This window comes from Muntiacus reevesi, chromosome 8 (genome assembly GCF_963930625.1).
Source record: "Muntiacus reevesi chromosome 8, mMunRee1.1, whole genome shotgun sequence".
In the NCBI taxonomy this organism is placed as follows: Eukaryota; Metazoa; Chordata; class Mammalia; order Artiodactyla; family Cervidae; genus Muntiacus; species Muntiacus reevesi.
This window is the reverse complement of record NC_089256.1, coordinates 50223888-50237578: the sequence shown is the minus strand read 5'-3', so window position 1 is coordinate 50237578 and position 13691 is coordinate 50223888. Positions and strand designations below refer to the sequence as shown.

General features: G+C 33.7%; 1 protein-coding gene across 7 annotated transcripts in view; it reads left to right on the top strand.

The window, feature by feature from the left end:
* Positions 1-13691, top strand: part of DLG1 (discs large MAGUK scaffold protein 1) — a 260484-nt gene that overhangs the window by 73872 nt on the left and 172921 nt on the right. For all 7 annotated transcript variants that reach the window (XM_065943579.1, XM_065943584.1, XM_065943583.1 and 4 more), the window contains exon 5: positions 12743-12907. In XM_065943579.1, coding sequence (XP_065799651.1) covers positions 12743-12907 — 165 coding nt within the window. The remainder of the gene's footprint in view (positions 1-12742; positions 12908-13691) is intronic.

The window sequence follows — 13691 nt, the reverse complement described above, 5'->3', positions numbered from 1 at the left end:
ATGAACTATAGCCCTCCAAGCTCCTCTGTCCTTGAAATTCTCCATGCAAGAATACTGGAGTGGGTTGTCTCTTCCTTCTCCAGGGGATCTTCCACACCCAGGGATTGAATCTGGTCTTCTGCTTTGCAGGCAGATTTCCTAAAGTCTGAACCACCAGGAAAGCCCCAAGTCTGGACTTCAACTCATCACCACCACCCCCATCACTCCCTTAAACCACTTTAGATCCTGTGGTTCACAAAATGCCACTTGAGGTTCTTGTTTGCCCTCTAGTGGGAAAACTGAGAAAATGTTTTATTGAAAATGTCTTGCAGTGGTCATGCTCTGTAATTCAAGATAGTTAAAATAGTTGAAAGGTCATTTATGTCATTAAACTTGTCTACTTAGGAAATCATTAGATAATTTATTTTGTGTAGTAAAAAGAATAGTTTTTCTTTGCTAAACTTTTGTGGATAGAATTTTTAAAGACTTTTCCCCAATTTATTTGAATTACGCAGCAAATAGTGTTGATAAAAGACTATACAGGTTTTCCCTACTATCCAAAAGTAGAGCATTCCTATGAAACCCTTCCAAAAGCCAAAAGAGGCAATTATCTTAGGACATATCTTACTAAATGGAGATAGGAAATAAAATTGAGGTAAAGCACAGATACTCACAGACACAGTTCAAAGCTATGGCAGCTTGACTGAGATGCTGAGTATAGTTCCTAGGAAAGGGTCTTATTGGTGCTTCTCTCACTACTTGTGGTGCACACAGCTTGTAACACCAGAGAAGCCCTCCTCTGTAACAGCTCACTGCAAAGCAAATGATGAATGCTGTTTTCACTTTTTGCCTTTTTTCATATAATCCACAATCCTCTTGAAATTTCTTCAAGTAAGGAATGCAAGTAATAGTGTAGGTCTTTTTAAAAGCGAAGTGGCCTTAAGTGAACTTTCATAAAGCAGAAGAGTACCCGTATACAGAAATAAATCTCCTAAGACTGCAGGTGTCCAAGTTACATTTGTCATTAGTATGTTTTTAAATGTTCAGAATTCATCATTTAAAGTTTTATATTTAAATTCAACTAAATTTAGATTTAAATGTTTAATATGCAGTAAAGCAGAACACTTTTGGGGAGAACAGGAGAAAAGACTAACAAAAGGTGAAATTAACCCACAACTTTTGGTTAATACATATTAAAAGTAGCTTGCAACGATAAGGGTAAACAAATCTTACTTTCTAGTGCATAAGCATAATATCAGTACTGTGCATGAGCTTTATTTTCTGTATTGCTAGTGCTTTTAAAAACATCAATTCTTGTTTGCTTACTTACTTTATAGGTAAATAGAAAGTAATACACGCATGTAAATTCCAAATTACATTTTAATAATAAACTTAATATTTTCATTTGTGGCTGTGAACTTTTGAAAAGTAATAAAAGCACCACCTTGTTTGTTGGAAATGAAGTATCTTTTTTTTTTTAACAGTCAGATTTCTGTGTGACTAGAGCGTACAATTATCGTACAATTATCCTCTTATCGTACAATTCTTTTTGAGACAACCATCCAAAACAGTTACATTAGTAGGTCATTGTGAGGAAGGAGTCGACTATTAAAGCATCCATGTGTGTAGGTAGGGAGAGTAGTAGCATCAAAGGCAAGTTGCTTTCTAGTGTCAGTCTCCAGGAAAAGCCTTGATTATCTTTCATCTCTAGTATTAGAACTCAAGAGTAAAGCCCCTGGGGAATGTAGAGCAAATGCAGAGTACCCAGGTTCTTATCCAGGTTACAGAGTTGTCTAGGGTGCGTTCCCTTAGGACTCGATGTTAACAGACTGATAAAATTTATTGTGCCAGAGTGTGCCCATTCTAGATCAACTTTGCTATTTCAAAATAATAGGTGCAATAAGTCTAGAGCCTAAGATTCCCTGAGAGAAAATTAGCTGTGTAAGATCAGAAACTTGTATTTTGTAAAGGAAATTTTTTTTTATTCTTATCTAATATATTTAAAAGAGTAGACGCTCTTCTGAGTTCTTGCTTTTACCAGCTGTCCCTAAGGGAAGCCATCATAAAGCTTTTTGTAATAAAACTTTAAATTTTATTTGGTGGCAGTTAGTTAATAAAGTGAGAGAATCCCAGAGAGAACTCAGCACAACCAGTAAAGAGTCAGGAATGTTTTTGTGACTGTCTTTTCCTCACAGAAAGATCCTCCAAGATGCTAATCTTTGATGGTTCTATTTTATTAGAAGAGGTGCAGTTCTCTTACAACTTTGGTTCTTGGCCTAGGATACAGGTAGCTCCAAGATAAACATGATGTTAATGGATATAGAACAGTATATATATTTGTGGGTGTGTGTATGTAATCAGTTTTCTTGAATGTATTTTTAAATAAGAGACTAAAATATTTTCATATTGAAACTTGTGATATATCATTTGAATAGGTTAATGTATAATTTCTTTAGATAATTGGTATAAGTTAATTATATTTGTGGAATTCATATAAGGTAAAAGGTAAGGCTTTTAGGAAGTATTACATGTATGGCTATGACTCCTTGCTGTGTATGTCTTCATATTCTTGAAGTGATGATTTATTTATTTATTGCTATTGGAAGATATTTAGTAGGATAAGTTGAGAAGCACTGTCTTACTGTTCTATAATTACCTTCCCCTTCTCACCCCCTCCTACCCACTCCCCTTCCCTGGAGGGAAAAAGTCTTACAGCATATATTTGACCAGTAATGGCCCATTTACTTTGCTTAGTTTGAGTCATGCTTAAAGATGGTATTTGCAAATAATTAAATACTAGGCTGACAACTGCTTTGAAACAAGTGGGCCTTTTTTTCCCCCCTAGTTATAATCAATTTGCAAGTATATAGCTGCTACAGCTGCTGACATCTCTGCCTTTCTCTTGGCCTTTGCCTCATTGAAAGGTAACTGTTGGAGCTGTAGCCCTAAAAACAGAAAGAAGTGGGGAGGAAAGAGTGTGGTATATGGTATATAAAGCAACACTGCATCTGCTTCTATTTACTTAGTAGTAAGGGAAAGTAAGAAACTTAGTATTTAGCTTTTATAGCCTCTATATTAGAGAAAAGCAAAGGAAACATTGTAATATTAGGTGAAGCAACTTACAGAGTCTGAGTTAATGATAAGTACAATTTTTAAACTGAAATCTGATTAATTGCAACATCTGCTAATAGATGTTGCTAATCAAGTGGTATGTCTGTTTAGTTGAAATAAAATAGTAAGGTCCAGTTGGAGCTCTTTTCACTTCTTTTACTTCTTTGCTACAACCTTCAGAAGTAAACTTGTGAAAACCTATTTTTGGATTAGTTCTGTACATGCTGAAGTATAAGGAGCATGTCCCTTTAGCCTTCAATCCAGTTTACTAAGCATTAATAGGTGACTTAAAATATTCATACTTAAGAAGACATTTTCAAAATAGACACAAATTGAGGAATACTCTAATGAATGACCAGTAGCAAACTATTCCTTTTAATTGGTTAAGAATAATGTTTAACAGTAATTTTAAATGCCTTATGTTGAAGCACAAGTTTCCTCTAATTTTTTTTCCTAACATTGAATATACTTTTCTCTTGGCTTTGTTGCAAGACTTTAACACTGAACGGACATCTTTAGCGTACTGTTCTGTTTTGTTTGTTTGACTGCACCATGCAGCTTGTGGGACCTTAGTTCCCTGAACCTAGGCCCTCAGCAGTGAGAGCATGAAGCCCTAACCATTGGACTGATAGGGAATTCCCTGGAAACACCCCCCCCCACCCCACCCCCCCGCCTTTTTTTTTGTTGATTGACTGCGTGGTTTCTCTGAAGGAGGAAAGGTATTCTTCAGTAACTCCAGGACTTCAGTTAATTCTTCAGTGTTTCAGGATACTGTGTTAAATTCCTTCCTTAAAGTGAATATTTAAATTAAATAATTATTTCATGTATTGGTAAATAGTTTCTAGTAGCAGTTTTCTGGTAGCACTAGGCCCATAATAAGTCTACATGTAGAAATAGTTGCTTGTTTTCCTTCATATCCATTTAGAACTGTATATATGGTGATGTATTGGGCTTGCCAGGTGGCGCTAGTGTGAAGAACATGCCTGCCAATTGCAGGAAACATAAGAGACATGGGTTAGATACTTGGATCCAGATCTCCTGGAGGATCTTTCAGTATTCTTGCCTGGAGAATTTCATGGATAGAGCAGCCTGGTGGGCTACAGTCCATAGGGTCGCTAAGAGTCGGACATGACTGAAGCACCTGAGCACGCGTGCACATGATGATGTGTTAATGACTAGGCTTTCAATTTCTTTATTTGAAAATTTATTACCTTTGAATGAAGTTTCTCTTATGTTCCTTTAAGAATGTATTGTTTTTAAATATATATATATATATGTAATTTTCTTTTTCACAGGTGTTACAAATGGGAAACTTGACAAGTTTTGAAAGGATATTCTAAATTTAAGAGAAGCACTTGTTTGATTATATAACATTGAAATAGTGGAATTGTTTCAGGAAGTTACAACAGTATATATGTCTTTTATAATTTTAAAAAGAAAATCAGTCATTAATTGATTGACTCATTCATTCATGCATTCTCCCATTATTCATTCAGTAATTATTTATTGAGTATCTGTGCTGTGGAAATAGAGCAGTGAACAAAGGAAATGCTGCTTTAATTAGAAATTCTGTCAGCAAGAATGTTGGGATAAAAACTCAGTAAGAATAAGTGTAGTGTGCATAGTTAATGATTGCTTTTTAAGCTCTCTGTTAGTTTGCCAAGGCTGTTGTTACAAAATATACACTGAATGGCTTAAACAACAAAGTTTTATTTTCTCACTCTTCTGGAAGCTGAAATCCAAGATGCTGGCAGAATTGACTTTTTTCTCTTACATCTCTTTCTCCGTAGTTTGCAGATGGCGGTCCTCTTGCTGCCTTTTATCATCTGGTTTCCTTTGTGCACAGGCGCCCCCTGGTGTGTCTCTGTGTGTTCACATTTCTTCTTAGAAGAACACCAATCATATTGGATTATTTTACCCTACTGGCTTCATTTTAACAGAATCATTTCTTTAAAAGCCCTGTCTTGAAATACAGTCCTATTTTAAGGTACTGGGACCCTAGGGCTTCAACAGATGAATTTTAGATCATACAGTTCAACCCCAAACAAGGGCCTTATTAAGGAAAAATTAGAATTCAAAGTTCCACAAACATGTGACGGAAATTTTGAATGTAGAACATTTATGATATATCACATCCTGGGAAGCATTTTATTATGAAGTTTACTGAGCATTCTTAAACCTTGTTTGAACATATTCTATCAGTAGTGGTTGCCCAAAGAATAAGTAAGGGTGCTCTGATTTTTAAATATTTATTTTAAAAATTACTTGAATTTTTCAGATTAAGAAAGTCAGTATAGCCTCTGCTTTTCAATTTGGCCACCCTATTCCTATTTGCTACTACCAAAGAAGAAGTTTCTTGATCTTATATTTGGGAATGGAAGGTAGGAAAAAAGATAAAGAATATTTTGGTATTCTGAGTTTTAATTTCAAAATAGTATTATCTGTATACATATATGCATGTATATGTGTGTTTGGTATACATAATCTATATTGTAAGGATTTCAAGTTTTTAAACAAGGAAAAAGTACTGATATTTGGAGTACAACCTGTTCATCAATTGGAAATTATCTATAAAATTGTGCAGCAATAGAAGTTGTAGTTTCTGATTCATCCTGCAGAGATAGAAAATAATTTAAAAAAAAGAAAATAATAACTTTTGTTCAACAGTATGTTTTGAGGAGTGAAGCAAATTGACTGTTTTTCTGGACTTAGAGTCGAAGAGTGTGTTAGTTCTGTTAGTATAACTATGGGGATTTTTGTTTAAAGGAAAAACAAATTTATTTAAACTATCTTTGCCATTTGCTAGAGTTAAAAATACATATAAAGGAAATCTTCCCCTGAATTTCATAGTCATTAAAACCACTGGGAGCTCCTGGCAGAATTTTTAAAGGTATCCTCAGTTGGTTTTAGAAGGAAAAAAGCCATGCAAGTTTGACATTTCACAAATTTTTTTCTTTCTTTTTAATTGAAATATATTTGATTTATAATATTAGTTTTGGATGTACAACATCTGTCAGTCTTTTCATAGATTAGACTCAATTTAAAGTTATTATAAAATATTGGCTGTATTCCCTGTACTGTACCCATATGTCTTTATAACTTACTTATTTTACACTTAGTAATTTGTACCTCACATTTAAAGTGAGTAATGATTCTTGTAAATTCCATTATGTTCTTTACATTATTCTCATAAAGGTAGGTATCTGCTATACAGACTGCCTTGATCATTTCTTGATGAAGGTGAGAAAGGAGAGTAAAAAAACTGGCTTAAAACTCAGCATTCGAAAAACTAAGATCATGGCATCTGGTCCCATCGCCTCATGGCAAATAGAAGGGAAGAAAGTAGAAGCAGTGACAGATTGTATTTTCTTGGGCTCCAGAATCACTGTGGATGATGACTGCAGCCATGAAATAAAAGACGCTTGCTCCTTGGAAGGAAAGCTGTGACAAGCCTAGACAGTGTGTTAAAAAGGAGAGATATCATTTTGCTGACAAAGGTCCGTATAATTAAAGCTATGGGTTTTTCAGTAGTTATGTATAGATGTGAGATCTGGACCATGAAGAGGGCAGAGTGCCAAAGAATTAATGTTTTTGAATTGTGGTGCTGGAGAAGACTCTTGAGAGTTCCTTGGACTGTACAATCAAACCAGTCCAACCTAAAGGAGATCAACCCTGAATATTCATTGGAAGGACTGATGCTGAAGCTCCAATACTTTGGCCACCTGATGCAAAGAGCTGACTCATTGGAAAAGACCATGATTCTGGGAAAGATTGAGGGCAGCAGGAGAAGAGCGTGACAGAGGATGAGATGGTTGGATGGCATCACTGACTCAATGGACAGGAGTTTGAGCACACTCCAGGAGTGGATGAAGGATAGCTGCAGTCCATGGGGTCACAGAGAGTCAGACTTAGGTACTGAACAACAATGCAAAGTTGCAAAGATTTGTACTTAGGTTTTCTTAAGACTTTTATGGTTTTAGTTCTTACATTTAGGTCTTAATCCATTTTGAACTAACCTTTTATATATCATGTGAGAAAGAGGTCTAGTTTAACTTATTTTTGCATCCAGATGTTGAGAAGATATCCTTTTCTCATTAAATTTTCTTAGTGCTCATGCTGAAAATCAGTTGACTGTAAATCATAGGGTACATTTCTGGACTATTAATTCTGTTACACTGCTCTGTGTCTATCCTTGTGCCAGTATCACAATCTTGATTCATACAGTTTTGAAGGAAGTTTTAAAATTGCAGTGTTAGTCCTCCACTTTGTTCTTCTGTTTCAAGACTGTTTAGATTCTTCTGGGTCTTTTGCAACCTTTCCTGAGTATTAGGCTCAGCTTGTTAATTTTGAAGAAAGCCAGATGGGATTTTGATTGGGATTGCATTGAGTGATACATGAAAAACTCCTAATTGCTTTTGGAGGATGATAGGGAATCAATTTTTTATCTGTCTTGAAAACTGGTAGATAAAAGAACATGTTCTTAATGTGTGAACTATACCAACAGATAACCAAATAGTAAGTGAAGAGAACTCTTAGATATTTGTGTGTGTGTGTATATTTTAATAAATGAAAAAAGAATAATAGATTGTCATCATTTTACAACCCTCATGGAATGAATTGATTTAGGCTTTGAGTATCAGGAGCTCCTAACATTGCAAAAACATATAACCAGACATCATGTGTTACTTGATAGAAGAACACAGTACCATCTATAGTCTAGCCAAAAGGATTAAACATGAGACTGATCAAGCTGTTGCATTCTGCTGCCAGTTTGCAGGAAGTACAGAAGCCAGGAATACTTCCCCTGGTGGCTTAGTGGTAAAGAATCCGCCTACCAATGCAAGAGACATGGGTTTGATCCCTGGGTTAGGAAGATCCCCTGGGGAAGGAATGACAACCCACTCCAGTATTCTTGCCTGGGAAATTCCATGCATGGAGGAGCCTGCTGCCCTGCAGTCCATGGAGTTGCAAAAAAGTCTGACACAACTTAGCTACTAAACAACAACAGAAGCCAGGGGACCATACTGAATTGTTCAATGAATATGAAGTGATTATACTGGGAAGCCTACAGGTTAAATACCTTGACTTTCTGAGTAATTATATGGAATATAAAGAGATCAAGGGGCAACTTATGTATTAGGAGATGCATAAAATTTAGCAGGGGGAATATGAAAGATATAAAACAAGAAATGGTTCATTCTTAAAAGGAAAGATAGAAATCACTAAAAATTTTATGTCTTTTGAAAAGTGAAGACAAAATTTTTAGTGATTTCTTTCCTTTTCAGAATTTCAGTGATTTCTTTTGTTTTAAATCTTTTCAGACCCCTCCAAATTATTAATACATATGGACATTTATGGATATGTTTCGCAAACACATAATTGTGTGTACATACAGTGTTTATACATACGTACACATAGATATACTATCATTTTGCTTTAAAATGTTCAAAATATGTTTGTTAGCTTTGAAACATGCTTTCCTCATTCAGTAGTTGTGTCTTCGTTTTTTCCCCTTAGAAGAGGTAACTTTTTACCTAATTTAACTTCTACATAACATTTCCTTTCATATTATTGCTAACATAATTTAAAAACATATATTAATGATATGCAGCTTATTTCCAAATTTTCTTTGTTTCAAACTAATCTATAGTGAATATCCTTCTGCATGTATTTCTCCCTAAACTACTCCCTAAACTAAGTTGTGGAGTATCTTTAAAGCTGAAAATAAAGTAACAAGTTTCCTTCCTTATAGTGTATCTGTTGTTAAGGTATAGAAATGTATAAATTTTGCTTTCACTCATTTGAGCATATAAACTGTTAAGTTTTGTTAACTTTTTTTTTTTTTTAAATATTATTTTATTAGTTGGTGGCCAGTCACTTCACAACAAAGTTTTGTTAACTTTAATGTTACTCAGGATAAAGTTAGTAAATTCTTTTCAGTGGTTTTGAAAATAATTGAAGTCTACATGTAAAAATAGATTTCTTATATCCTGTTAAATCGACTGATGTTGATTTCTTTTGTTGACGTTGATGGTTTTTGTTTTCTGTGTAATTGTACCATTTTACAGAAGGATATAGTTTAAAAAGTGATGCTGGAGGTTGTGTAGTAACTTTCAGTGGTCAAATTCATAGTTTAGTTTTTTAAAATATATTTCACAGTATATATGTTTGTCAGAATACCCCAAATATTTATATTCCTCACTAGTGCTGTTTCTTCTAAGATTAATTCCTGGAAGTATAATTACTAGAGAAGTAGAAATATTTTCAGGACTTTTAAAATATTTTACCAGATTGTCCACGAGGAAAAGACCTCTACCAGGAAGCCCATTTCTCTGAATGTTGGCATTGTAATTTTTACTTCCTAAAAAGATGAGCATGTTTTCCTATAAGTTTACAGACACAGCTGTATGTCTTTTGTGAGTGTCCCTTTATTATGTTTGTTGACCCATATTCTTCCCCCAGTGATTTATGAGAGCCAGCCTATAGGGCTAATAATCCTGTTTGTTGTTTTAAACATTTGTTTTCTTTTGTGCCTTGTTTGTGATTTCTTTATATGTGTGTTTAATTTGGGGATGGGTAGCTAAGTTTCTTCTGGTTTTGTGTATGTGCTTACAGATTCCCAGCCTGGGATGAGAAACATGCGCTTTTATTTTCTTCCCATTCCTATAATTATGATTTCTTTTACTGCTGTGTATGATATGAAGTAGATTTGGTTTTCTTAAAATTATGTTAATCTTTTAAAAATAGAATGTTGTGTGTGCACGTGAGAGAGAGGCAAAGATTTTTTTATAAGTAAAAGTATAGTTATCTAATAACTAGTTTTCAGTTAGAATTTGAAAAGGCTGAGTTTTTTTATTTTTTTCTTTTTCTTTTTTTTTTTTTGTACAAGTTATTAGGATAAGAAGACCAGACTAAATTAGCTGACTTTGGCTTTGTGTGTTGACTTCACTTAAATATATCTTTAGAGATACAGTGTTCAACTAACATTGGGTAAAAAATGGACAAATCAGTGTTCAGGTTTCTTTTTCACCTAGCTTTGAAGTCTTATTTGTACTTACTTTTTATTGTGGTAAAAATACATATAAGATGAAATTTACCACCTTAACCATTTTTGAGTTTGCAGTTCAATGGTATTATATGCATCTACATTGTTGAACAACCATCACCACCATCCATTCCCATAACTTTTAATCTAGTAAAACTGAAATTCTATGCCTGTTGAACACTCAGAATTCTCTCCTCATACCAGTCCGTGACAACCACTGTTCTACTTTCTGTCTTTATGATTTTGACCACTCTAAGTACCTCATGTAAGTGGAGTCATACAGTATTTGTCTTTTTGTGACTGGTTTATTTCGCTAGCATAATGTCTACAAGGTTCATCCATGTTGTAACATATTACAGAATTCTTTTGTTAGGGCTGAATAATATCCCATTGTGTATATATACCTCATTTAGCCTATCCATCCATCCATTGGTAGATACTTGGGTTTCTTCCATGTTTTAGTTACTGTGAATAATGCTAGTATGAACACTGTTGTAGAACTCTCTCTTCAAGACCATACTTTCAGTTCTTTTGGTTATATGCTCAGTATTGGAATTCTTGGGTCGTATGGTAATCATATTTTAGGAACCACCATACTATTTTCTATGTGGCTGTACCGTTTTACATTTCTACCAATAGTGCAAAGCGTTCTGATTTCTCTACAGCCTTACCAATGTTTGTTTTCTGTTGTTTTTTTTTTTTAATAATTCTTTTACTGAACTACAGTTGGCTTACAATGTTGTGTTAATTACTGCTGTACAGCAAAGAGGTTCGGTTACAAATATGCATCCTTTCTTATATATGTACACACATATATTCTTTTCATTCTTTTCCATTATGGTTTGTCATAGAATATTAAATATATTTCATCTATTTCTCTGTGCTATACAGTAGAACCTTGGCTATTTTTTTAGTAGTAGCCATTCCAGTGATTGTTAGGTGGTACTTCATAGTTTTGATTTGCATTTCTCTAATGATAGTGATGTTAAGCATCTTTTCATGTGCTTACTGCCTCTTTGTATATCTTTTTTGGAGTTCTTTGCCTGTTTTTTAATTGAATTATTTGTTTTTGTTGAATTTTAGAAGTTTTCTATATATTCTGGACATTAATCCCTTATCAGATATATGATTTGTATATATTTTCTCCCATTTCTTTTCATTCTCTGGATAGAGTCATTTGATGCACAAAAATTTGTCAATTTTATAAAATCAAATTCATCTGTTTTTCTCTTTTGTTGCTTCTGCCTTTGGTGTCTTAGCCAAAAACTAATAGCCAAATGCAATGTCTTAAAGCTTTTCCTCTAACTATTTTATTCTTTTAAGTCTTACATCTATGCCCTTGATCCACCTCGAGTTAATTTTTGTATATAGTATTTCGTAAGGGTCCAACTTCATCCTTTTATGTGTCATTATGTGATTTTTGCAACACCATTTGTTGAAAAGGTTGTCTTTCCCTACTGAATGGTCTTGGCATCCCTGTGAAAAATAATTTGTGTGTGTGAGGGTCTTTTTCTGAATTCTGCTTCATTCCATTGGTCCATATGTCTGTTTTCATGCCAATAACAAACTGTTTTGATTACTGTAACTTTGTAGTAAGTTTTGAAATGAGAAAGAGTGAGCCTTTCATCTTTGGTCTTTTTTTTTCATGGTTATTTTGACTGTTTGAATCCCTTTAGATCCAAATGAATTTTAGGATGGGTTTTTTAATTTCTATAAAAAATGTCATTGGAGTTTTCATAGGAATTGGATTAAATTTACAGTATTGCTTTAAGTAGTATTGACATATTACCAATATTAAATCTTCAACCTATGAATACAGGATGTGTTTCCACTTATTTATGTTGTCTTTAATTTTGTTCATCAATATTTTGTAGTTTTCATGGCCCAAGTCTTTCACCTTGTTGGTTGAGTTCATTCCTGGTTTTTTTTATGCTATTGTAAATAGAATTGTTTTCATAGTTTTCAGATTGTATGTGTATAGAAATACAACTGATTATGTGTAGAAATGCAGCTGATTTTTGTGTGTTGACTTTTGTAGGCTACAGAGCAGTGTCCCATTGTTTTGCTGTATTCAGTAGTTCTGACAGCTTTTTTGCTGAGTCTTTATTGATAGAAGACAGAGATAAATCAGCTTCTTTCCAATTTGGTACCTTTTATTTCTTCTTCTTGCCTTATTGTTTTGGCTACATCTTCCAGTACCACGTTGAACAGAGGTGGTAAAATTGATCCACATTAAACACAATATACATCCAAGTTTTCCCCTGATGTTGCAAGCCTTCAGCATACTCAAGATTGCAGAATTATATCAGACAGATTATGCCTGTGCAGCTGTTAACTTAGGTGGGGGTGACAGATTTCTGGTGTTTCTTACTCTGCCATCTTCCCAGATTCTGAATTATTTTTAATAATCAGATAACTTTATTAAAATATTGGCATGACTTTAAAATGGAGAACCGTATCTCTCGGACTTTCTGTATTAAACCATAAAATACACTTTTCATGTAGTTAAATATTATTATTTGGGTAGTTATGAAAATCATTATTTGAATCGAATTCATGTTGCTTTTCAGAGCTTTCTCATATTTAATAATACTTTGTGTTTTACAGAAATACCGGTATCAGGATGAAGATACACCTCCTCAAGAGCATATCTCTCCACAAATCACTAATGAGGTGATAGGTCCGGAATTGGTTCATGTCTCAGAGAAGAACCTGTCAGAAATTGAAAATGTCCATGGATTTGTTTCTCACTCTCATATTTCACCAGTAAAGGTAAGATGATAACTTAATTTTGTTACTATGAGTTATTTGTTACTTTTGTTATTAATGTCACACATGCTTAAGGGAACTGTTCTTTCATGTATGATTTTCTGACCTTAGTTGTTTTTGGTTTTTATAGTTGTAAGAAATTTCATGTTATTTATTAGCATTCTAAAGATATTTTAAAGCTGTATTTTATAAATAAATTTTATGCATTGATATAATCTTGAAGCGTTAGAGTCCTCATGAAGGAAATAGGTATTATATTTCAAATACCCACAATGAAATATTTTTAAACTTGTAAAAAAGTTAATTAGTAGGTTCAGAAAAAGAGCTTAACAATATCTTTAAATCCAATATGTGGCTTTACCTGACACCATCACCTTGTTTCTTCCCTCAGGAATAACCACAGTCCTGGCTTCACATGTTTAGATTTCTAATCAATATATTCTTTCTTTGCCTGTGTTTGTTTTATATAATTGGAATTATACTATGTGTAATCTCAACTTGCATTTTTTGCTGAACATTATATTCTCAAAATTCATTATTTTCACTGCCCTAGAGTTTTCTGTTTTATAAATATACTACAATTTACCTTATTTTTGATGGCTGCTATTTTCAGTTTATTAGTAGTGTTAAAAATGTGGTTAAATTGTAGGTTATATATAACATCTTTACAGATAACACCAGATTATTTTTCCAACTGGTTGTATAATTTATATTTTCAACAGCAGTATATAACAGTTTAAATTGATCTATAGTCTCAGTATTTTCTCTTTTTTTGCCATTGTTTTGG